The 26,362-nt window shown below is 34.1% G+C and overlaps 1 protein-coding gene across 3 annotated transcripts in view; it reads right to left on the bottom strand.

The window, feature by feature from the left end:
- Positions 1-202: 202 nt before the first annotated feature.
- The window catches only part of ROCK1 (Rho associated coiled-coil containing protein kinase 1), a 124,091-nt gene continuing 97,931 nt past the window's right edge, over positions 203-26,362 (bottom strand). For 2 of the 3 annotated variants that reach the window (XM_005898887.2, XM_070361975.1), the window contains exons 19-33: positions 24,592-24,752; positions 23,433-23,617; positions 21,821-21,890; positions 19,948-20,042; positions 16,720-16,885; positions 15,026-15,119; positions 14,268-14,356; positions 11,482-11,670; positions 10,730-10,889; positions 5,179-5,249; positions 4,898-4,986; positions 3,843-3,921; positions 3,425-3,686; positions 2,900-3,107; positions 203-1,694 (exon numbers count right to left, since the gene is read on the bottom strand). In XM_005898887.2, coding sequence (XP_005898949.1) covers positions 1,691-1,694; positions 2,900-3,107; positions 3,425-3,686; positions 3,843-3,921; positions 4,898-4,986; positions 5,179-5,249; positions 10,730-10,889; positions 11,482-11,670; positions 14,268-14,356; positions 15,026-15,119; positions 16,720-16,885; positions 19,948-20,042; positions 21,821-21,890; positions 23,433-23,617; positions 24,592-24,752 — 1,922 coding nt within the window. In that variant the 3' untranslated portion in view covers positions 203-1,690. Of the gene's footprint in view, positions 1,695-2,899; positions 3,108-3,424; positions 3,687-3,842; positions 3,922-4,897; positions 4,987-5,178; positions 5,250-5,693; positions 5,742-10,729; positions 10,890-11,481; positions 11,671-14,267; positions 14,357-15,025; positions 15,120-16,719; positions 16,886-19,947; positions 20,043-21,820; positions 21,891-23,432; positions 23,618-24,591; positions 24,753-26,362 lie in introns of those variants that run through there. The other variant, XR_011462511.1, reaches the window with a different exon arrangement.

The raw sequence follows: 26,362 nt of genomic DNA, 5'->3' as shown, positions 1-26,362 counted from the left end.
TTTTACAGCACAAACCAGTTTTATCTTTTAAAAATTCACTTTAATCTAGTCATGAGATTTTACAAACATTTGTATGCAGTCAGGGACTAATTTATAGCATGGTTTCTATTCATCTCAGCCATGAGAAAACACCATAGCAATCATTATTAAAGGTCTCCATCCATAAATTACTTTTATTTCTCATTAAATGAGCACAGAGTCATTAGCATATTAATAACAGATATGTTTATTATTACATATCCATCAGTGCGGCTTTTAATACCACTTGAAACATGCATATCATCCTAGAGACGAATCAGTTTTCCAGTGCTTCTTATCTGATAGACATTACTGCAAAGCCATTATAAATTACTGAGGAGGTATTTGGTTAAAAAAATAAACAATAAATCATACTGCCCATATGAATCAACTCTTGTTATTGAACAAGAGTTTAACAGTATTTATCTGGTAATTCCTATGTTAACTGGAAAACATCACAGATGTATTGCCATAATTTTCTTTTATACTGGGTGCAACCTTCTACATATTTTTGCAGTTTTATAAAGTCATTCATTATTTAAGCAGGTAGTTTGATGCAAACATTGTATCAATTTATCAAAGTCCAACAAACCTCTAAATATTTTAAATTAAACCAATTATCAATGAAAAAATCCCTGAACACACGTAATTTTTTGAAAATCTGTTTTTTGAAATTTTATAGTCATGGCAGTAAAATAATTCTCTCAAATTAAGGCACTAAAAGGGCAACGCAACTCCCACTGAAGGTGTTCTAAGAATAATTTACATTTCAAACAGTGCATACATTTCTTATATGTTTGTTAACTTAATGTCTTTATCACTTAAAACCACAAAGAAACACATTATACAATTACAGAAATGATGTACCCCACAAAATGCTTTTAAACTTGGTTCTTTTGTACAGTTAGTTCCTAATGTCTCTAGTAGTAAAAATAACTCAATATGGCTTGGCAAAAATGCATAGATTAAATGTAAATTTTTTTTTTTTGCCTTCTCCCATTCCCCAATCTACAAACTTGCTGAAACACATACAGTATTTTGTAAAGCATAATGTAAGATATTTATTTTCCATCAAGTCCACCATGGGCAATCAACAGTAAGGCTTTTAAATTCTACAGTGAGGGCACTGAAGTCAAGTGATATCACTGCTTTCTTAAATAGTTTTGTATAGTCTTGCAAGAGCACGAAAACTGAAGTTATTTTTTTAAAAAACTTTCAGTTGTCTCATTTTGAGATATTTTCTTTACTCCTTCCATGAGCTGATCTTGATAGTGACAGCCATTCCACTTGAAAGTGAAAGTCTCTTCCTCTCACTGGTATGAGGAAAACTGTTCTATCATGATTGACAGGCGTTTTTAGAAATTCAAAAAGGCAGCACCTTTTTAAAAAAATATATCTAGCTAAGCTTTCCCTCAATTGTACTTGCATTACATAGTAATAATTAATCTAATCTACCTGTAGGCAAACCCGCAATAAAAAAACAAAAAACAAAACAAAACAAACAATCCTCAGTGTGCTTTTGTGCCAAAGCAAGGACAGAATAACAGCAATCTTAACCCTGAAGCCTGTGATATTTGTGTCAAAGGAACAGCCTGTCTGCTCTGCATGGTTAGAGACGCCTGCTTCATCAGGTAGCATCCCGCACAATTCCACAAGGCACTAGGTCACGTGGTTAACTGTTGGGGGGGGAAAAAAATTATAAGTAATGTGCTCAGCTGATAAATACAAAAACAAAACTTGAAAGGAAAGGTACACATACATTATATATAATAATTAAGTAATACACAAAATTTGGCAAACAGGAAAAGGGGAAAAAATACACCATTATCTCCTTTCTGCTTCTATTGTTTCAAACACATTATTCCCCCTACAAAGCTGTTAGCCAATTTTAAGTACTTTAGATTTATTCAGCTTTTATCCTGTACAGGAGAGGCTGATACAGGGTTCTACACAAAGAAGACCAGAGTGAGGTAATAAAGCACTGAAGCAGTATGGCAGCTGAGCAACAGAGGAGGAGGAATGGATGCGAGTCAATCCAAAGAATTAGACTTGGTTACTGATGATACGGAATGAAAGAAACAGGATAAATTAAAGATGGTTTTAAGCCTGCTTGGAAGAGTTGGGTGACATTAGCAGAGACAAATCAGTTCTAGACTCAAATATCCCTCTCAGTAGAGGGTTAACACTCTAGGGAAAGTTGCTATTTGGTATAGGAGAAAAAACATAGGCTTAGAAACAGATAAAAATGGGTTCCAATGACTATGCCACAAATTGGCTGTGTGATCTGTGCAAGTTGTTTAATTTCTCTGAGTCCCAAGGTTCCATGCATTAGAGAACTTTGAAGATAGCATAGCCACTTCTCAAGAAAGGGTTTAATTATGCCCTGCAATTGTTCATTTTACCATATAAACTTTTTTTTAAATTTTGTCGAAAGTAAGTAAACTACCCTCCCCCAAAAACAAGAAAAAAATGGGTACTTAACTGAAAAGTTTATTTGCAACAGTGATAATGTCAAATAATTTTGATTTTAAAAAAATCTATGCAAACATAGTTAAAATTAAGATGAGCAAAGTTTCACATGAACCTGTTTATATTAAAAAGGGATAAACAGTTGTTTAAAACAGTAAGGGTGAAATATGTACCATGTATAACAACCAATGACAATAAAACCTGACATGGAACTAAATAAATACAATATTTATAAATATTCTGAGCTTTAAACAGGCATCAGTTAAACTACTTTGTAAAGTCGTTTTAAGTCACATATAAAGAACCAACTACAAATGATGCCTTTTACAGGGAAAAGAACAGTTTGATTTTGGGTTTTGATAGCTATTATCCAGTCACTTAGCATGAGAAAGGTTAACACTTCAATCCTTACCTAGCTTTTCCAGATGTATTTTTGACCACTTTCCGGAAAGACTGATTTGCAGTGGACCTTGTAGAAAGTGTTCGAGGGGATGCACGCACAAAACCAGATGGTGGATTCTTAGGGATCTTCTTTACTAAATGAGTTACCCATTTTTTTTGTTCATCCTGAGAACACGCTAGCAGCAGCATATCTCTTGCTGATGTTACATCATAACTTACTATTTTAAGAAAAAAGAGCACAATCAAAGTCACATAATACTTAAAGGAGCCCTCTCAAAGGTTCATAACAATTTGAAAAGATTTACTACGCTTAACTAAGCTTGGACAGTATCTTCTCTTTTTAATTAAGTTAGAAAATTTAAAGAGATAACATATCATAACCCAGTAAAAATTAAGGAAAATCAAAAAATATATATGTGGCTCCACCAGTGCCAAAATATTACATCTTATTATCTCTTTTCAACTTGTTACAGGAAGTGCTACACTTGAAGAAGTTATCTTATTAAATGGTATAAGAATCACTTTCATGCCTTACCTTTACATGGAGAAATCAAGTCCTCTTTCTTATCTATGTGGTCTCTGTGGCACTTAACATGGCATCTTCGACACTCCAGGGCAGGGGGTGGCTTAAAAACATGCCAGAGAGGTTTGGCACAGGCCTCACAGTTGGCGGGAAAGTGGTAGAGTGTAGGAATGAACTCATGGCCTTTGTGATTTTGAAAATTTGTTTTTTCAGCTTGTTGTACTGGTTCCACCTCTAAGTCTTTTCTACATTCACCTTCATTTGCATACAGTATCTACATTCAGAAATGGTAAACAGAAGATTAAAAAAGTCTGCATCCGCACATACAAGTTTCAAATGTATAAAAGTATTTATGTATTTACATTTACTTCACAAATACACTTATTACTTAGGTAAAGGATCTACTAAAATTATAACTTCAGATTTTTACCTGGAATATTTTAGGAATTTCTTCAGTTTCAGCTCTGTATACATCTCCTTGTGTTACAGGACGAACATGAAACAATTTACTAAAATGAAAAGAAGTAAGATGTAGACAATTATAAAAACACATTTACAGTAAAAGACAAAAGCAGGTATTTCACTGAAGAGAACACAGAGGTGGCAGATAAGCATAGGAAAGGATTAGTTATTAGAAAAATGTAGATTAAAATCAGAGTAACTTTCACTATACACCTATCGGAATTTTTAAAATAAAGATAGTAATAAAACCAAATGCTGGTGGTGATGCATAAAAACTAGATCATTCATACAACTGTGGCAGAAATGTAAAACTACAGAGCCACTTTGGAAAAAGAGTATGGCAATTTCTCACAAATCTGTATGAAAACTGGTACACGAATGTTCAAAGCAGCTTTATCTTTAATAGGCCAAAATTAGAAAAAAACTAAAAAAAAAAATGGTTAAACAAACTCTTGATATATTCATACAACAGAACATTCAATCATGAAAAGAAAAAACTGTATCTTGGATGGACTTCAAGGGAACTACACTGAGTGAAAAGCATACCTCAAATGTTACAGACTATTTGATTCCATTTATATAACATCTGTGAAGTGACAAAACTACACAAACAGAGGACAGATTAGTGGTTGCCAGGACTAGAGGGGCACAGGAAGGTGCCTCGATGGCTGCAACAGGACACGAGGGACCCCCGTGCTGGAGCTTCTCTGTGCTTTAGCTTGGGCCTCTTTGACCTATTATTTAATGACCAACATAATTATATACTTTTTGAGATGTTCTACGAATGTAATACCAATAAATACTTGACATTTACAAAAAATGCTTTTCAAATACATCAATCAGGTATGGAATATTTTCTCTCTCATATTTTGGTAAAAGTAGGATTTAATATAAAGCTGTTATTTAAATTTGTTAGGGAAAGAAGTTTACAACATAGTTTAAATAACAAAATATAAACTAAATGGTAAGTCTAAAAATAATTTAACACTCAACAGACTTAAGATTGAATAAAAGGCTACTTACTCAATGTCCAATACCATAGACGGATTGGATTGTTCCTTATCTTGTTCATCATTATAGAACAAAATTTTTTTGCTGCTTACCACAACATACTAAAATGAAAAAAACAAGGGGAAGAGAAAACAGCAGTATTAACTTGGTTTAAAGTGGTACTATAATACTTGCCTTTTATGTCTAAATTATATTGTATCAATCTAAAAACAATGACAATTAATATAAGTTCTATGATTTAAGAATAAAATATACAACAAAATATCAACTAGAAAAAATGAGATATATGGTACCTGTTTCTTCCAGCCATATCTTTTGATATTTCCTCTATTTGGTATTGAAAGCCAACCTTCAATTCTTGATTCTAGAAGGAAAAAATAATATATAGTATTCTGTCACAAAAGGAAAAGCTATTACAAGCTGTCTGACAGCATGCAGCAGCAGGCATTGGAACACAGCTACATGAGTAAGTGCTAAAATCTGCTCTTTCATGCTTCAATCACACAAATCAACTTTAATGGCCATACAAAAATTGCAGAAAAAAATTCCAAGCCACTTTCCCCTTAAAATTAACTTTCAGTACTCAATCATAAAAGTATGAAACAATGACAATACCCTTAACAGCCAGGCAAGACTGGAATGGATTGCAGCTTAAATGGGATATGATACAGAAGACTTTAAATATCACTTAACATTGATACAAAAGTACTGAGCCAAAAAAAGAAAAAATGCAGCAAGTGGAACAGGTCAGAGGCATGATTTACACGAGAGAGAGCAAGCAAAAGTACAGAAGTGTCCTATTACTCACAGAAGACAAGAATAGAAGATAAATAAATAAGGAATGCAGGCAGACCAACTAGATATAAAGAATAAGAGACAAGCATTTTATTTGTTTTCTTAGTACAATATTCTGATAAACTTTCTGCTAAAACATTTATAACAATTTCATTGAAAGTGTCCAAATTTGGTTGGGGAGGGGTTCCTTAATTCTAGTGGTAAGTCCAATTACAATTCTTAGCAAACTAAAGAGGTATAAAGCCTTTAAAGTTTGTAGTATCAGAATAAACAGTAAAAGAACACAGAATTCAGCAGGTAAAACTGCTAATCTTTTACCAGTTTGCGCCCACCAGAAACTCTGATTAATTCAATCAAGGCATTTTATAATTATTATCATTAATGTTTAAATATATTAAATACATACTAAATATAATTAATGTTTATGATTCAATTTAGAAATTATTATTTTATATCAGGTGAGAGATAAGACCATAATTGTATTTTTTAGATCTATTATATTTGAAACACAGAAGAAAAGCAACCAACTTTAAGGTACAATGCTATAATGTGACATTATACCATTGTTTAAATCATGACCCTAAGGGGAATATATATTATCTTCCTCTGTGTAACTTAAAAGGTGTAAAACAGTTTGGTCTTAAAGTAATGATAATAGGTAACATTTACTATATATTTATTATTTATCAAGTACAAATAATACCTCATATATAATCTATATATATAACCTCATGAACATAGGATATTACATTCTCAGGAATATAGGATAAGATGGGTCCTCCTATCATCCTCCATTTACAAATGACGAGACTAAGGCTTAGCAAGGTGAACTGACTTGCCCTAGGGTAACCCTAGCAACTGGTAAAGCTCCAGGGTTCACCCAGGCAATCTAATTTCTGAGTTTCAATTCCTAGAGCATAGTGCTAATCTTCCCTTAGACAAACTCTGCAGTTAATTGAATCAGGAGTGATCTTGTTCCAGCTTCTTCCATGTACCTAATGGCCTTTGATTTTGTTATTCTCCTTCATTTAGTTGTTGAAGTGGAAGAAATTAATAATGAGAAACTTCAAAGTGATACTCTTCTTCTCCCAACTTTTTTCTTAGTTAGCATTATTATTTTGTTCATCAATAATTAATCTGTCCCATTATGCAGTTCCTTGGAAATTTTGAGAGCAGGGTACCACATCCGAGCACTTTTATATACACACACACACACACACACACACACACACACACCCCCAAGGCATCTGACACACAGAGTAGGTACCTGATACACCGTTTAAAAAATTATTATTCTGCAGTTCTTTCTTTCTCAGTTAGCCAAGTAAAGTCACCTTCTATTTAAATAATGGTTGTAATTTAAAAACCACAGGGCTAATTTATATTCAATAACATACAGAAGGCTGCTGATCATTCACAAATATTCTAATTTACAAAAGGAAAAGTTATTGCTAGGAAAAGTTCCCTTCAGTGTGCCAAAGTCCATTTCATACCAGTAATTCCTCACTAAAAATAAAAGACATAAAAGCCATGGAAATCTTGACATTTATACAGAATTGTGTATGCCAAAATATCCTCCTTCCAAGCTATTTCTCTATGAGAATAAGTGCCAGAAATATATAAGCTTTCTGGTTGTAAGTTTGGATTAATTTGCCAATGTTTTCTTTGAATATACTGACTGAAATATATTTTCAATGAATTGTTGTATGTTGCCATTTCAGTGTTCCTATAGAAATTTTATACATCAAAGGCATTTTATGAATTAAATAAGCCCAATTTTATATCTTCCCTAATTGAAATAAAATGAAGAAATCAGAAACTCAAAAAAGGTGCTGAAGATATATGAAGGTTTTTGCCAGTTTAAAATTATTTTTTGCCAAAAATGTTATAACAGAATTTTAGTCTTTCCTTCCAGTGAATTCCCTTCAGAGAAGCAAGTAAACCAAACTCAGTGATTAAAAAAAATCACTTACTCTTGTCTTATATGCAACTTAATATACCAGTTTTTTATTCAGTTCTTTAAAATTTTTTTTAGTATGTAAGGACCTCCTTTAAAACTATGACCACCTGTGACCTAAGTGGCAATCTGAAAGTATAATATTCTAAATTCTTTTATAATACAAACAGAAATCAGCTTCTCCAGATAAATAAATGTTGAGGACTTCTAAGTCTAGATTATTATCAATAACATACTACAGAAGTACAAAAAAAAACTTGGTCCCAGGTTTCATTTATTTGTAGAGCAATTTGAACTTAAAAAAAAAATTTAGATGTGTATTATTGCAATATGAGCAATTAACTCCTTTAAGAGTTAATTATATGTAACTCATATAAAAAAGAGGATAATGTAAGAAAGAGGTGTAAATCAGTATCAAATATAGCCAATTCAAACATCAAGGCTAATCTCTGAAGACTACCAAAATTTACTTAGATGAACTACATATTGCTTAAGAAACACAGCTACAGAACCATTCCAAAAAATTTAAATTAAGAAGTGATATAAAAAAGAAAAAAATATCAATCAATGCTCAAGAATTCAGATGTACTGATTATCTCCAATCATTGATCAGTCTTCCAAACTAAATAAAATTAATCATTACCTTCAAAAAATCTTTCAGACATGTGAATGATAGGTAACTCTCAAATTAAGAATGAATGCCAAAACTTTTTACAATTCTTTCTAGATATGACCACAAAAACTTAACTTTATTTGCCAGAAGTCTAGTAAACAGTAAGACTTAATATAGACTTTCAAGTTACTAGTACTCTTGCCTGGAAAATCCCATGGACGAAGGAGCCTGGTAGGCTGCAGTCCATGAGGTCACTAAGAGTCGGACACGACTGAGCGACTTCACCTTCACTTTTCACTTTCATGCATTGGAGAAGGAAATAGCAACCCACTCAGTGTTCTTGCCTGGAGAATCCCAGGGATGGGGGAGCCTGGTGGGCTGCTGTCTATGGGGTCGCACAGAGTCGGACACGACTGAAGCAACTTAGCAGCAGCAGCAAACAGTAAGATATATGATACAGAGGCAAAGTAACTTTGATAATAATTATCCATAATTTCTACCTCCAATATGAAAGTCACAGCCTCCGATATGAAAAGGTGCAGCACTGTAAAGACCTCTGTAAAATTTCAAATTCAGAACACAGTAATAGAGAGATACCCTGACTGGTCAATGGAGAATGGCCACCAGCACCTTTTTTCTCTTTTTTTTCCCCTCCACTTGAACTTTGAAAATCTTAAAAGCAAAAATCTCTCAAAATACACAGCTATACTAAGTCATATACTCAGAATGGAACCAGTAGAAGCATTTAAAAATTTCTTTGCTGACTGATCCCTCCTGAATCGACTTATTAGATCAGGATTCTGAAGTCTAAATGGATATCTCACCTAAGTTTGCCAGTCAAACCACCTGATGATGCTTCGAGTTTAGCCTTCCTGAATAAGCCAGGATGAAATAAAACTCATTACCTTCCCCCAACCTCATCTCTCAATTCAAATCCTCTAGACAGTATTCACCAAGTCAGTCTCTGAAATGTTTAACCTAATACAAAGAAAACCAAGGCATACATAGTAAGACATTATAAATAAAGCTGAAGGGAAATGGATGGAATAAAGACAAAAAAACTTTTGTTGAACGCAGGACCTCTCCAGTGAGAGCACAAAGCCCTTATGACTAAACCGCCAGGAATTTCCATGTCATACTCTTTCTTAACTGATGATTGGGTCATAACTTTACAATGATGCTCAAACAACAGCTGAAGCTAGAGATTCTTATTAAATCCAAAGTGATCCTCTGATAAGGAAGTGAAGCTACAAGATTTTCAACAGGTTGGAGGTTTCAGAGAGCCAAAAATGGGAAAACGGAAGGAATTTTTTGACCATTGGAGTAAGAAATATTTATTCCCTGCCCTTCCCTTTCCAGATACCTCATTTTGAGCTAGCAAAGCCACAAAAGAATGACTATTACATAGAATACATATCAGAAGTGAATTCACTTCCTATTTTGAATTTCACTTTCTTGACCAATAACAGTAACATGAAATTTTCTAGGTAGTCTATCAAGTTTCTTATTTCAAATTCTCAACAACAACAAAAACAAGTAATATCTGTTAACACAGATCCTTATCATATCAAATGTGGTGATCTGTATCTTTCTTTTCATGCATTATTCAGGAAATACATTAATTAAAATCTACTTCAAGTTTAAGACCACTTAAAACTCTCAAGATCTTGAACTAAGAATATGTAGTACATTAAATTGGTGTGTCTGTGTGTGTATATGTATACCTTTAAAATTCATAATGCATGGTTTAGTATTTATAACCTATTAATTTCTAAATTGAACCTACATCATGTGTACTGCTCATCTCTGTTAAAAAGACATAAATGTATCCAAAAATGAGGCAATACATAGTATTTTTTTTTTTCAATTGATTCTTCACTGGGAAAAAAAAAAAAGGAAAGAAGAAAAAGTCTGACATCCTAGCTCCTCACTTTTGCATTTACTTCACTCCCTGCCACCTCTCTGCACCTCCCAACTGCTTTTATCTACTTCTCCAAATTTGAAACTTTAAGTCTGGTTGAAGTTTATCACTATAGCACTAGGTAGGTTTCTATATAGGGCTGCTATGGTTCTGATTATTAAGTACAGTTCTTAGTTTCAGCATAAAAACACATAAAACACTAAACAGCTGCTACACATAAAAACATGTACAATTTTCCTTAAACACTGAGAGTTGTAGCAGCAGTTTTGACTTTCACCATAGGGATGGGCTACTCAATACTGATTCATAAACTTCAGGTTTCTATTTAAGAAGAGCCATTCAGAGCTATTTTAAGAGCCTAAGATTGTTTATGACTGCTTTTATGCTATAAAATGCACTAAGTATGCAAATATCAGACTCTGGGCCATCAGAAACATAAATCCCTTCTTAAGAATTCATGGACAAAATGACAGAGTTATAAATCCAAATAAAAGAAATCTACATTAATTCCCATTCTGTTTTAGCAAACCTGAATGAAGTAACAGCAATTATTCTTACCTGGAAGGTTTCCATCAGTTTCATCAGCACTGGGAAAACTAGCAACACTTGTAGAATCTGAAAGGTCCAACAGTTTGGCACGCAGCTGCTCAATGTCACTCTCTTTGCTGGCCAGCTGCATCTGAAGCTCATTCTTATGTGTACATTCTTCTACCAATTGCTATTAAGAAGTACCAAGATAATATAAAGAATTAAGTTCAAATCTCCAACATTAGAAACTAAGAATCAGTGTAGTTATAAAATATGTAACTGAGAATTGCTAATACTAAAAACTGACTATAAACTTCACGAATGGTTACTACCACAGATTGTACTACAACTATAAAACTGCAAGTTCTCTTCCTCAGTAATACACTGCATGCATAAGCTCCTTTTCTCTTTGCTTTAAAAAAGTATTTTGTTTTTTTCTTCTAAAACACAAAGCATTAAAAACCAAAACCAAACACCTGTTAAAACAATAGAAAATGCTTTTATGGTTCCAAATGGAAGTGTAAAAGATACAGAGGAAAACCCTTGGTGGTTTCTCCAAAAGTAGCATTTCTAATCAAACAGATGCTAAGGGGTAAAAATTACTCAAGTTATAGTTAACAGAGTATCTTCCTAGTTTGTCAAGATCATGGTTCATATTACAGTAACAATAATCAAACTGGGAAGAATATAAACCTAAATATGCATTTTTTATACTGAACAAACTAAATAAGATAAATAGCTAGGTATATACAGTAATAACAAATGCACACACACAACCTTACCGCTTGCATTTCATTCAGCTCCTTCTGATGTTTCACTACCATTTGGTTGAATTTCTCTCTTTCCTGGTTGAGTTCAAGTTGGAGCTTTCGATTTTCTTTTTCTTTCTTTCTCAAATCCTGCGTATTTGCTTTCTTTCTATCGATTTTAAAGTCCTTTCGATTCATTATTTCTGCCAACTTGTTAACAGCCTATTATGATATTAAAATGTTATTAATAAGGTTCTTCATTGTAGCTATTCAATTTAAGCCTCCAGTAAAAAAAATTTTTTTTTCCTTCAAAATCAGGAAGCAGGACTTTTTGTGTGTGTGAAAATTAGGAGAACCTAATAAAGTTTGGAATATTGATAACCGGTAGCACAAGTAACTATTACTGACTCATCTCTTTGTTCAAATGTTTAATAAGAACCAGATAGGCTTACAAAAATCCAGTTACTGCTCAACAATTATTCAGCACTTACTATACTGCATGTAAACTAGATATAAGGACAGAAAATACAGTTAACCGCAAAGATAGCCTAGTCTGGCAGAGGAGCTGGAAAGCAAGCATGACAGTGCTGAGTGGAAAATCAGGAAAAAGAAGCAAGCAAGGTGCTACGGAAGCAGTACCTAATTGAGACTCGGAGAGGTCAGGGAAGGCTTCCTGGAATACCTGCATTTGTGTCCACATGTGTTTCTTAAAAAGACCAACAGGAATCGAATGAGCAAAGAAGAAATGGTATTAAGGAGGGGAGCCAAGGATGACACAAAAATTAGACGAAACAGTACACAGGCAGAAAGGCTCAAGATAATTTTTTTCTTTTAGACAAGTAGGAGGGCAGGGGGACAAGGCACCATACTCAGGCCCTCTTGAATGTGAAAGAGGTTGTAAATATAGTTGAGGCTAACCCCTTTTGCCAGAAGGAAAAAATATATTCTAAGTAAGACAGGACTGTTAAAAAGCACAGGAAATTAGCTACGTAAACCAAGAAACATAAGCTATGGTATATCTGTCCTGCAGTAGTTAAAAAAAAAAAAAATCAGATTTTTCCATCAAGATAGAACAAATCCCTAACCACTATCATTTTCATGTAGATTAGATCCCATCGAGGATAAAGAATCCTTGAGTAATATTTTTAGTGCAGTAAAAGCTTACATCACTGAACTCATAAACGGCTATTTGTTTTTTTCCAGTAGTAAATCTAACAAAAAAAAAACATAGAAGTATAATGTGAAGAACATGAAAAGCTATTATAGTTATCACTCATCAAAGACTATCTCTGCTAAAGCCTTCTCTTTTCTTTCATCTACTGGGTGCATATCCTTCTAGACTTTTCCTAAAACAATAAGTAGATTATATATAAATGTTTCAATTTTAAATGGAATTTTGCAGTACACTGTGTGCTGCAACTTGCTCCCTAAATTTAATACTGTATTAAATATCACAGTAAATATTATTTTTCTGTGTCATTACATGTAGATCTACTTCAATTATTTTTAATGGCTTCTTTGCATCTCTTTGTATGAGTTAGTTTTAGTTTTTCACTTTTAAAAATAATGTAGCAATTTTATTTCTGTATACTTCTTTTGAGAATTTATGGAAGTATTTAAATAGGATAAATTCCTAAATGAGCACATACTGGGTCACAGAATATGCACGTTCAAATGCTTTCTTCCGTTAAATTGTTTTTGTATGAATGAACGTTCCCCATGTGCTTATAATACTCAAAGTTGAGTACAATGACTCATTACAACCTGTCAATTTGATTGTCAAAAAGATATCTCATTATTGTTTCCATTCTTATTTCTTGCTTTACTACTGTGGTTGAACCTTTTCTGTTTTGGTCACGCCTTGAGGCATGTGGGATCTTAGTTCCCTGACGAGGATCAAACATGCGCCTCTTGCAGTGGAAGTACAGAGTCTCAACCACTGGACCACCAGTAAGTCCCTATGTTTGAGCCTTTTAAAAAAATCTTTACTGCTTCTTTTTTCTCAAGTGTCCCTTGGCTTTTTCTATTTTCTACTGAACGTTTTTCCTATTTGCAGATCCTCTTTATATCTATCCATATATGCTATAAATACTGGTCCTAGTTCATTTTCTTTCAACTAACATTCTTTTGGAGTATGTACAAGAATAAATGTCCATCTTTATCTTCGTGGTCTACGTTTACAGAGAGAAGTAAAATCTCCACTGAAGGATTTTCAATGACTATTAAGTGCATTTTTGAAAAATTACTTTAGTTGAAGGATTACTGAGAGAGAACAGATTAGTGGTAAGGAGCTATAAGTACAAAATATTTTACTGTAATTAAAAAAAAAAATCAACTGAGGTACACAGTACCTTTTGAATAATTAAAAACTACTGGATGACTTGGTACAATGACAAGATATCAAGTTTTAGTGTAAAAAACTGATCTAGCTGCAAAATACAAAGCGAAATGATACACCACCCCTTTTAAGTTTCTTACTCCCCATTCTTCTCTTTCTTTTCATTCTGCTCTCTTGACTTCAGTCAAGCATATGCTTTCTCCTCATTAAGTTTTCCTACTGTCAATTATGGGTCCTCCATACAATCTAAAACATATTTTTTTACTAATCAGATAACTAGACAAATTAGCTTTCTTAACTCAACTGAAATCCTATTTCCTAAATAAGACTTCTATATTTAATGAAAAAAGAATATTACATTATTTGTTCCAATGACTTGACAATCTCAGTTTTAAGAAAAAGGAAATGAAGAGCAAATATTAACTTCTGAATATATGATACTCAAATACAAACATATGGGGAAGGCTAAGCGCATGTATACCTGTGTTTTAAGGGTTCGTTCTGTATTGATATTCTTTTCAAAGGCAGCTTTAAGGATATTGATCTCCTCCTCCTTCTTCAATTTATATTCTGTCAACAAATTATATAAAATGTCATATATAATATGCCATTAATTTCTGCCTTGCAAACTAACAATGTCCTTCATTATTCAAATTAGTATATACTACATAGTAACTTTCAGTACCTTCATTAAATAATTCTTTTCTTCAGTTTATTGAGGTATAACAAATAAAATTTTAAGATTTTAAAATGTACAATGTGAAGAATTTATATATGTATACACTGTGAAAGGATCCCCCCACAATCAATTTAATTAACACTTTTATCACCTCATATATTTACCTTTTTATGGGGGGAGTGATGGTGAGAATATTTAAGTTCTCTAAGATAATACTTAGGGGCTTCCCTGGTGGCTTAGACAGTGAAAAATTCACCTGCAATGCAGGAGACCTAGGTTCGATCCCTGGGTCAGGAAGACCCCCTGGAGAAGGTCATAGCTACCCACTCCAGTATTCTTGCCTGGAGAATTTCATGAACAGAAGAGACTGGTGGGCTACAGTCCATGGGGTCGCAAAGAGTCAGACACAACTGAGTGACTAACCCTATTCAAGATAATACTTAAGGCTACAAAAGTTATTTAACATATGAAAACAAATTCTTCAAAACCCTAACACACAACAAAGATTTACCTCTGAACTTGATTTTAACGTTACAATTTTTTAAAAAAATCTTACATACCTTCCTCTGCCTTCCTCATTTTATCAGTTAGCTCTTCGTTTTCTTTTCTTAATAATTCAATATCTTTGGTTAGCATGCTATTCGTTTCTTCAAGCTAAACAAAGCACAGAAAGGTTGAAGTTGTATAGTCTCTTTGGTACTCTCATATTTAAAGCAATAATCTTTAAACAAATACTTGCATTTTCCATAGACAAGGACAGGTCAGACTTTGCTTAACAATAAAAATGTTTGGTTTCCAGTTTGAAATATGTGGAAGTAATTAAAAATATTTTAAAGTAACTGTTAACTTCCAAAAATTATTTCAGTGTCCATGTATACATACATAGTCATACAAATGAAAGGAATACAAGATGTAATAAAATAAGAACAAGACTAAAAACTAGGAAATGTACATTTAGTTCTCTGTCTCTGTGACCCTCAGCAAGTCACAATCTTTTTGGGCCTCAGTTTCTTCATCTGAATAACGATGACAAAAAGGACAATTTAAAATGTTTAGCTATTAGCATAAATGATACCACTGTGGGCCCATATATTTCCTCCCTATTTACTCCTTCCCTGACCCTACCCAGACCGTACTATGTGATAAAATCACTTCTTTGTCATCAAGGGCTTTTTAGGTAGTAGATATTATTTAATAATCAGAAGTGGCCTCTATGCTCTGTAGTCCCCAAACAATGATGAAGACCTTTGCTGACATATTCCTGATTCCCACAAGACTAGTTACCCATTCTTAGGAACTAGGAACGCACTTCCTATTTTTAAGCACATACCTCCCATACCCTAGGTTAACTAGGTCCCAATGGTCCTCTGGTGGTGTGTAGTGCAGCTGGGAATGCTTCTAGATCATTTTCTGCCCAAACCCACTCCATGATTACTGGACCCATAGTAACCTGTCCAAAGACTGTACAGAGCTGCCTGCCTTGGCGTTTTAGTCTAAAGATACCTTCTCAGTTCAGTGGGCACTTTTCATTCTCTCTGCCCTCCAACAATTACTTTCAGTAATTTACTTGTTCCCCATTCTATTTATATGACTGCATTTAATCTTCATCAGAATCCTATGACATAGGTATTATTTTTATTTTATAGTGAAGAATCTGAGGCTTGAAGAAGTCAAAGCAAACTGCCAAGATGACGTAACTTCTTAGGGGCAAAGCTGGGGTTTGAATCCAGATCTACTTACACCAGAGCACTTGATGGTGGCTTTACCACCAAGAAGAAAACTCTAATTCCCCTTTCTAGCCCCATAGTCTATTGACCATACTATACATTTTAGGAATAGACAACTGTTTGTAGTAACAGTTTCTCTATAATGGATTTGTACATATACACAAGGAATTTTTGTGGATATCCACATCCCAAAATAGCATCTCTGAATTTTACAGAATTTTGGCCATGAAATCAGTTGCAATTTATTAAGATAATAAAGCAAATGAATTTAAGGTTAAGTATTTCTTCACATAAAATATATTAAGATCTATAACAAGAAAGGGGGAAAAAACCCAATATACTGAATAAGAATTTCAATTATTAACAATTATTTTACATTATATAAACTATTTTATATATGCATACAAGTAGACCATTGTGTGTAAGGAAATACTCATGCACATACCCTTACCCAAACACTTTAAAATGTGGCCTGTTTAGATTTTTCAATTAATTTTAATCACAAAACTTAGCTAACTATCACTTACCCGACTAAGAGTGTGATCTTTATCTGTAATCTCTTGTCTATTTCTTGAGGCAGCTTTCTTGCTTTCTTGGGTCAGTTCAAAATACTGTTCTTCCAGAAGCCCTCGAGCCAACTGCTCAGATTCAGCCTTTGTTTCCGCTAGATCCAACTGAGTAGCAAGAGTTTCTCTGGTAGATTTAAGAGAAAGATGAGTATAAACAAATCCAATTCATTCTTCCAGCTTAACTATATGGTTTTATTTAATTGATAAAAGAATTAACTATTCTATTGCTTAAAACAAACCCTGAACCCATTACAAACTTTCTAGAAAAGTAACCTCTCACACTTGCAGTCTATTCCTGAAAAGGAATTTGCTGGGATCTGGAAGGAAAGGCAGCATGGCACAGTGGGAAAGTCACTGGCTTGTAAATCAAGAGGCCAGACCTAGACCCTGATCCTCTTCTATCCCCATTCTATCCCATTGGGTAGGGACACTAGGCAAGTTCCTTACACTTATAAGAACTCAACTTAATCAAATCCATTAAATGAGAGAATTAAGCTACATTATTTTTGAGGTCCCTTCCAGCTCTGAAATTTAATGAGATTATGAAGATTTATAAATAGATTGGCAAACCACTATAAACTATTCTAGGAATGCTGCTTGGGAATTACCCTTTAAAGCCTTTCAGAATTGACATTCGGACCACGACCAGATCACTGCAGTTTGCCTGCTCTTCCTAGGAAGAGAAACTGTCTTCAATAAGTTATCTCGGTCATAACTGTAACTCTACATACAGTAGATGCTCAATAAATGTTTATTAAATAAATGAATGACTTCTACCTACTTTCTATTAAGGGAGTAATACAAATAAAATTTTCTGTCTCAAGCCTAAAGAGGAAGACATATAGTAACTATAAAAACCAGTAATAATATCCATTCTTTTGTCCAACAAATATTTAAAGTTCCTATGTGCCAAACACTGTTCTGGGATTTAAGGCATACAGCAGTAACAAACTCTTTGCCCTCAGAAAGTATATATTAGCAAGGTGAAACAATTTAAAGAAATGAACAATATATAGTACGCCACAGAGAACAATAAAAGGAAAGGTGAAGAGGCATAAGTTGTGGTCACTATTTTATTGAGGGCGATCAAGAATGTCTCTCTGCTAAGCTGATATCTGAGAAAATAAAAGGAGGAAGTAAGACAGGAGCCACGCAGGTATCTGGGAATGCTTTTAGGCAAAGGAAACATCTAGTAAGAAATGTTCTAAAGGAAGCTAATGTGAGGGGTGTCGGGGGTGGTTGTGAGATGTGATAAGTGAATTGGGGAGAAAGAACAAGTGTTAGAAGGCTTTCTAAAACAACAGAGGGACTCGCTTTTACTCTGAGTGCTCCATTTTAAAGAGATCATTCAGGCTGCTAGTTAAAATCAGACTTAGTAGGGGGACAATGGCAGAAGCGGCAATACAGTGGCAGAAGCAGTGAGCAGACACCTGAAATAATCAAGACTGGAGACAATGGCAATTTGGATCAAGTTGGTAAATGATGAAAAGTGGTGAGAAATGATCAGATTCTGGACAGGCTTTTTAGTTACAGCTAGGCTATATTGATAGATTGCATGCAGAACGTAAGAAAAAAAAGAAGAGTCTAAGATGACACCAACTTTTGGATTTAAGCAACTAGGACTAACAAAACAGCTAATATGGACAGGAGGAAGACAGCAAGGAGCAGGTGGGGGAGTAAGGCATTTTTCTGGACATGTTATATATGATATGCTTGTTAAACACTCTAGTGGAGATGTCAGACAGCTGCATTTACAAGTCTAAAATTCAGGGGAGAATATACTTGTACACTGATGTTATTTAAAGCCATTAGGCTGGATGAGAACAAGCAGGGAGTGATCCCTTGGGCCCTCCATAGTTTAAAGGTCTCAGAGATGGGAAACGACAAAGGAGCAAAGACGGGTGAGGAAGAGGAAACAGTTCTACAGGCGGAAAAGAGTTCGGTGTCACAGAAACCAAATGAAGCAAATTCAGAAAGAGTAATCAATGATGCCAACTGCTGCTATTAAATAAGATAATAGTTAAGAACTGACTGACTACAGTTCTTAACTATTAGGAAGCCCCAGGTGACCTTGAAAAAGGTTATTTTGGTAGAGTAATGAGTGCAAAGTTTTGAATGAGCTCAAGAAAGAGTTAAGAGAAGAGAACCTGAAGGTAAGTGGTATGTCACTTTTCAAGGAAGCTTGCTACAAAAGGAAGCAAAAAATAGGTTATTATCTGTAAGTAGATACACAGTTTAAAGAAAAGGAGGTTATTTTTTAAGAAAATGTTTACTTCTATGCTTATCTAACAATGGAAATGACTACAGAAAGGAAAAAACTGATGCAGGAGTGTAACTGATTCACTTTGCTGTACACCTGAAACTAACACAACACTGTAAATCAACAACACTCCAAGAAAAATTTAAAAAAAAAAAAGAAGGAAAGATGAGAGAATTATCAGAGTTACAGGCAGAAAGGGATGGGATCGAAGGGCTGCCTGTTAGGTCAACTCATGTTAATTTTGTCTATTTTCATGAATCAGAAGGAAGGTAGGATTTACATGTACAGCTGCAGACAGGTCAGTGGCTGTGTTAGTGGAAGAGAGCAGATGTCCTATGACTTTCAGGAAACAAGACTATTTGCTGAGAATGAGAACAAGAAGTTGTTGATTTGAGGAGGGAGGAAAAGGTAAGACATACAACAATACAACAATGTGAGAAAACTAGCTTCAATGTCTGTTCTTACACTATCCAGCTATAAGCAGTTATTAAACTTAATAGCTTTATAAGACTGCCTCCTTGTAAAGCCCTAAGCAAACATGCAATAGAAATTAATCTGCCTTATAAAACTAAGAGGAAGACCCTAAATATCTTTACCTAATATAAGAATTATAATTTGCAAATACTACATGAACTATTTATATACAAACAGATGTTTGAAGATTGAGAGACCTTTGAAAACAATTTACTGTCATAATTTAGTGAATCTCTGTACAACTGCTATAGTGTTAAAGTACCAAATTATTTCTTCACCATAAAGGCAAATTTTAGTCAAAATTTAGTTTGATTTGTTCTGAATTGGGCCAGTAAGATTTGTTATTCCACTGCCATAAGAATAAAGACACATCTACTCTCTATGTTTACACTTAAAAGTTAAGAAATCTTTGCTGTAGGACTGATTATTGTTCTAAAGTAAAATAGACATACTTTTCACTTTGTAGTTCCTGTATTTTCTTTAAGTTTTCTCTGTTTTTTTCTTCAATTTCTTCCTTAAGTTCCTTTACCTGGGTTTTATAAAGTGTCTGCAAAACAAGTGATAAGAATAAATAAGTGTACTGATGGGGTTAAAAAACAATTTGGTAGTTCTTTATAAAGTTAAACAATTAACATATGATCTAACAACTCCACTCTGAAGTATTTACCAAAGACAAGTAAAAATATATATCTATACAAAGTCTTACACATGAATATTCATTGCTGTTTTATTTTATAGTAATAGATGCGGAGGTTATAGAGTAAACTTCCAATTGTGAAGTCAATTTGTTTTTTTTTTAACAACACTTTTTAGTTTAAAAGATAAGGAAAAAATAGTGAGGACCAGCAAACAGCTGTGGAGTATGACTTTTACACTGTATACTTAATTATCCCTCTGAGAAACAGCACTCCTCTAGGGGAAAAATGCATTTCTACAAGAATGCAATTGAAAGAAAAATGATGGCTAGCTCTGGTTTGTTTACAATTTCTAAAATGAAATAGTCCATTCTGCCTTTAGTAATCAGATTCTCATTTCTCCAACTTCAATTACTGAAATTTATATGTGGAATCAATGAAGAAATAAAAATAACCTGATCTGAAAGCCAAAACTAAAGAAAATCTTAAATTCAGCTCATAATAACTTATCAAATTTAGCAACATCTAACCCAGTCCTCACAAGCGAGAGAATAAACCAAAACTAAAGACAGTTAATAGTTTTTATTGTTTTATAAAGGCAAAAATCAAGAATCCATAAGAACCACCACAAATCACTTGGACATCCATCCCCAAATATGGAGGCACTGAAAGATTATCCTGTGGAAGCCTACGGACAGGAAGGTGTGCTTGATATTATAGACCACTGTGTTGAAGTCACCCCACACACTGAAAAAATGAAGGCTAATTTACATTCAGGGAAAAGGTTTTCAACAATCTTGAATTTTTTTTTTTAATTTAAAAACATATTCCAGGGATTGTATAATAAGCCAAGAAGAAACAGACAAAAAATGGAAAAGTCACCAAGTTTATTAGCATGAAGCTCGTAACTGCATGAAATTCCATAGAGCTCTAACAATACCCAGATTTTTTACTGAGGAAACCATTACTTCCAATATTGTTCATACTTGGTTTCTTGGGCATATTCAGCAGTGCAACTCAAACTGTGTGTATTTAATTACACTGCTTAAAGGCCATAGTAAAGGTGGCTTGCCAGTGAAACAGAAACGGAGCAGCTAAATGTCAAACTGAAATGTAAGGGCACAAGTTTGGCAACCAAAAATTCAGAGTTTTCAATAAAGCCTCAAAGCAATAGCTATAAATGCTTATCGATAGTAGTAATGAAAATAACCTGGCCTGTAGTAACAAAATAAAATGATTTTTATGGAGAAAAAGCATAACAGATTCATAAAGTGCACACAGAGCCAAAACAGGAAAAAGTTCTTGAACATTAGTTATACCCACAACTATATGCAGCGAGAGCTACATACACATGTACGAAGGCCACTGTGATGTGCACACGTGAACCACACATGGTAATACTGGCACTCTAACACACCAGACTTGGTACCAGGCAGACAGAACTCTCAACAGACTCTTCTAAGTAGCTCCAGTTTGAAAGCAATTCTGGAAATATTTGCACAAAAACAGTCATTTCTTTATAACTTAGACTACCAACACAGATTCAGAAATGACATGCAGAGAGGGGGATATACAACGGGAGAAAACTACTTCATAGTCATTTGAAAAAGAATCACAGTTCACATTAAACATCTAAACCCCTTGTTAAGTCAGCTTTGGAAACAGTCTACATGATAAAAGTGATTCTCACCGAGAAATACTGCTCCGCTTCCAGCTGATCCTGCAGCTCCCGCATCTGCCCTTCATTCCCTCTGTACTGTCTTCAGACGAAAGAGAAAGCAGTAAACAAATGCTCCTACTTTACTAGACTTTATATTATTCTTTGCTTCTTAAAGTTGCTAAAACAAAAAGGTTTACTAAAATAACCTCTGTTTAAAACAAATCATACTTTGTTATTCAGTATTACTTAACTAGTTATATCCGGTTAGGACACACTGTCTGGTGCCATTTTGCTCCTTGTAAAATGATACTATGAAAAGTAGAGGGAACTATTTTCTACTGAAGTTCACTTTCAGGAGAATATTAACTGTGGATGAATCTAAATGCAAAAGTAAAATGATATTATTTTGGTAAATTTTTGTAGAGAACAGCTTTCTTAGGGTACATTTAAAATGTCTTATGCAGTAAGTAGACTATGAAAAACATGAACATATTAAATTAATGATAGGAAAAATTTAGTACTATATTTTATGGTTAATTAAGCACAAGGGTGGGGTGGAAATAAATACTCAGATATGGAATAAGAAGGGAGGCAATAACAACAGCTGACAACATAAAGAGAGATGTACATATACAGAATACATATATGTAAATATATATACCACTCACAGAGAGAAAAGGACTCAAAAAGTCAAGATACACAATGCCACCCAACACACAGCTATTCAACAATGAACAATTCTGTCTGCAGCGGCTGGGTTTTCATATTAGATGGTAAAAGCTTTTTACTTTCAGCATATGGTTGATAGAAATTATTAGTTGAATGTTGAGTGCAAGTTACTGTGGGAGAAGAAAATTATAAAACACCTTATTTGGTGAAAACAGTGGCTCTAAAAGGGGAAAAGAATTTCACCAACATAAAGTCAACAAAATTGAGAGACAATTCTACACAAGAGTTACTGTGTTGTACATGAAGCTGGCAAGTGAATGTAACATAAATTTGGAGGAAATAAAATCCCATCACTTGGCTTAAGGCAACCCCATCTTTGACATTAAATCTCTGAAGCATGTCCTTACACAAATTCTGAAAGTCACAGTGACACCTTGCTGTGTCTCTATTTCAAGTAAGCAGACACATCACATCTCAAGAATAGAGAAAAAGGACACTGCATTCTGAGATGAACCAAAGAAACAAACACACACAGGGTCATCATGTCTAATTCTAGTCTCTAAAGTAAAGAAAACTTGAATATTTTCTGTAAGGTACTAAATCCTTAATAAAAAGGTTATTCCTGATGTCTGTAATTCTACTGTGATGACAGATAATTTTTGTGGATATGGAAATCATATAAAAAAACTGTTTTTCTACCATAAACAGACTTATTGTAAAGTCAATAGTCCTGATCATGTCTTTTTTACCCCCTTTAATAACTGCATTTTTTTTTAAGTCTGCCTTTCCAAAGCCTGAGCTCCCTTGCAAACCTTTGCAAATAAATTCTTTTATTTTTCCTGAACGTTTTTTCCTAAATCTTCATTTCACAAACTCTAAGTACATAATCTATACACATATAAAATATCAGACACATAAGCAAATGCTGAACACACACAAAAAAGAACTCAAGAATGTTATTTCTGAGACTTACTTTGTAAGCTGAGCTAATTCAAATTCCAATAATCTCTTTGCTTCCAATAAAGTATTTATTTCCTGTTTCATCTGCTTTTCTAAACCTTTTAAATTGTCTGCCTCAAATGCTTGAGTCTTCAATTCATTTTGTAACAAAAGTCGCTTGTTTGATTCCTGCTCCAGCTGCAGCGTTAGATTCTTAACCTATGAATGAGAAAAATTATTGGGATCGTAAATTTGTTTAATAATTTATTAGACATTATTTGAATGAATACTAATCAAACCTCAAGTATACTATTAACCTCAAGTACATTATTTCCTTATACAAACAGAAAATATCTGTATTCTAAAGAGTCTCCACTGTTTTATGCATTTATTACTGCAGAATTTAGTGTTAAATCAAATTAATTCCCAAATTTCAGATATGAAATCTTGGAGGGAAAAAAAAAAATCTGGTTTCTTTATATGGTACCTGTATGGAAATTCTGGAGGAGAAGGTGAGTATAAAAGTTACTTTTGGAGGGACATTCCTAAATGGTACTTATTAGTTCATTCAGAAATGTTTGTGCTCTAATCTACAGCCCTGCAAAGTTTACCCCCAAAATTGAACATATATTGAATTCAATTCAATAAATATTTATCAAGTACTTGTTGGGCCTAAGGACTAAAATGCTCCAAATTCTTACACTGGTTACAATTTCCTTCATGATCTGTTGTTACTTTTCTGGCGCTGTCCCTGGCCATTCTCTGAATCCAACCGTACTCCTCAGACCTTCCAGTGTGACACACTCTCCATAACTGCACAGTGCTTGCACAGGTTATTCTTCGTCTTCCCCTCTTCATTTATTCCTTCTTCAGCTCTTAAATGTCAAACCCTTAGTGACGTCTCCATTAACCTCCTGAACATGATTAGCCCTGATACTCCTAACTTGGTATGTCCTTTTTAAGTATGTTATGCTTGTCATGACAATGTTAATATCTGTCTTTCCCCTTGGATTGCAAGTTCCACGGAGGTCAAGCCCAGAACTATCTTATTCCGTACCTTATAGCTGTGAACACAGACATATGTAGGTAATTTTATTCAAATCTCCACCATGTTTAAATTATACTGACTTTTTCATCATAACAATGATTTTTTCCTTTATAAGATGAATGAAAGTCAGAATTGTTTTTCTTACTTCATCCTCCATCCTGTCTTTATTTTCAATCAAATGCTCCAGCTTCTGCTGAGATTGCTTCAGATCAACATCTAGCATAGAGCACTGCTTCTCAATCTGAACAACCCTATTTTCAGCCTTCTCTCGAGCGTCTCTCTCCTCCTTCAGCTTCTTTTCCATCTCTGTGAAAGAAAAAGTTACAAATATACATTTAACGAAAAAGACTACTTTAATACTTTCACTTTCATGGGCTGCATAAGACACCTAGGTGTCAAAAACCCCTACTGTTAACATCCTGGGATCTTTTAGAGCTATTCATTACTGAAGTTCTAACATTATGAATTACTTGTATAGTGGGATATTTAAAGGAAGAGAGTCATAAAAATGTAACAAATACTTCCAAATCCAACACTTGCCCAAAGATATGAGAGACTATTTACTGCCATTTTCAGACCAGAAGGTGGAAGCACAGCTGGAAAACAAGTGGAGTGTATAAGGAGAAAAATGGAGGTAGTTCAGACAAAAGTAAAAAAAAAAAAAAAAGAATAAATAAGGTTGTGGTTATTAATGTATACCTAGCACTGTTTCGTAAAAGTTTCAAGAGGCTTAAGGCTGTGATATAAACAATTTTTACAATGCATATAAAAGATTCCATGATAGTGTAATACTTAATTACTATCAGAAGATACCAGTCTATAGTGAGGTTCCTTTCTTGATTAACATCAAAGAACTAAGGTTCTAGAGGTTAATTTACTAGGGTCCTGAAACTCTTGAGTTGCACCATCAGGATTCAAATTTAATATGTCTGCTATCTCACTTTCAGGCTGTCTTGTCTAGGTGACAAAATAGAAACCACCAGAATGGGGTTTTTTGAATAACTCCCAGATTTCCAGCTTGGATGTTGAATGTCACTATCATCCATAGCCATGATATTTCCCACTTATTAAAAGCTTTCTGTGTACAGGCACTTTAGTGCATTTTCCCCATCTAATTTTTTGCAAGAGTCATAAGAGAAGCTAAAAGGCAAAGTAGATTTGTCTGATTACAAGCCTGGGCTCATAAAAACAAGATAATCATTAACTAATACAGTAAGAATAGCGGGAAGAGCAGGTTTGACAGATAAGATCACAAGTTTATCTCTTGAATAAACTGAATTTAAGGTGCCAGGTGACACTTCAGCTTACAATAGGTTAAGAAGTGAGTAGAAGGTGAAGAAAAGGAAGACATCTTTTTAGAAATCTGGCTATAAAGGGGCGGAATAAAATAGTGGCAATTAGGAAGGACCACAGGTTGCTACAATGGTTTGTCCTTTTTTTTTTTAAACAGATGAGAAAGATTTGTACATGTTAACAACAGGAAGGGATTCAGTGGAGGAAAAAGGTTGAGAATAAAGGAAAGAAAAAGTAATTAAGGTGAGATAAGAGACTGGATCTGAGTATAGGTAAAGGATCACGTTCTGCTAAGATGAGAAAGATGATAATGAAGATGGTAAAGGAGCAGGACAGCTTGACCAAATCAGAGAATTAGATTCTGAGGAGTTCAAGTCTGTGACTTCACAGTTTCTTTTTGAAATAGGAGAATGTTCACCTAAAAGCGAAGTGATAAAGACATGGCATAGGAAGCTAGAGAAGAAAAATTTAGGGGAAGGAGTTGATGAGTGACATATATAAAAACAACAGCTCACTTGAGGCTGAGGACAATGCACTGAGAAAACACCCATCTAAAGAACTAGCTGAAGCAATGAAAAGCAGCTGGCTGGTCTGATTGAGGGTTGCATTTAGAGGCATAATTC

Source organism: Bos mutus, chromosome 24 (assembly GCF_027580195.1).
Source record: "Bos mutus isolate GX-2022 chromosome 24, NWIPB_WYAK_1.1, whole genome shotgun sequence".
Classification (NCBI taxonomy): domain Eukaryota; kingdom Metazoa; phylum Chordata; class Mammalia; order Artiodactyla; family Bovidae; genus Bos; species Bos mutus.
The sequence above is the reverse complement of the archived record's forward strand: the minus strand, read 5'-3'. Positions and strand labels throughout refer to the sequence as shown.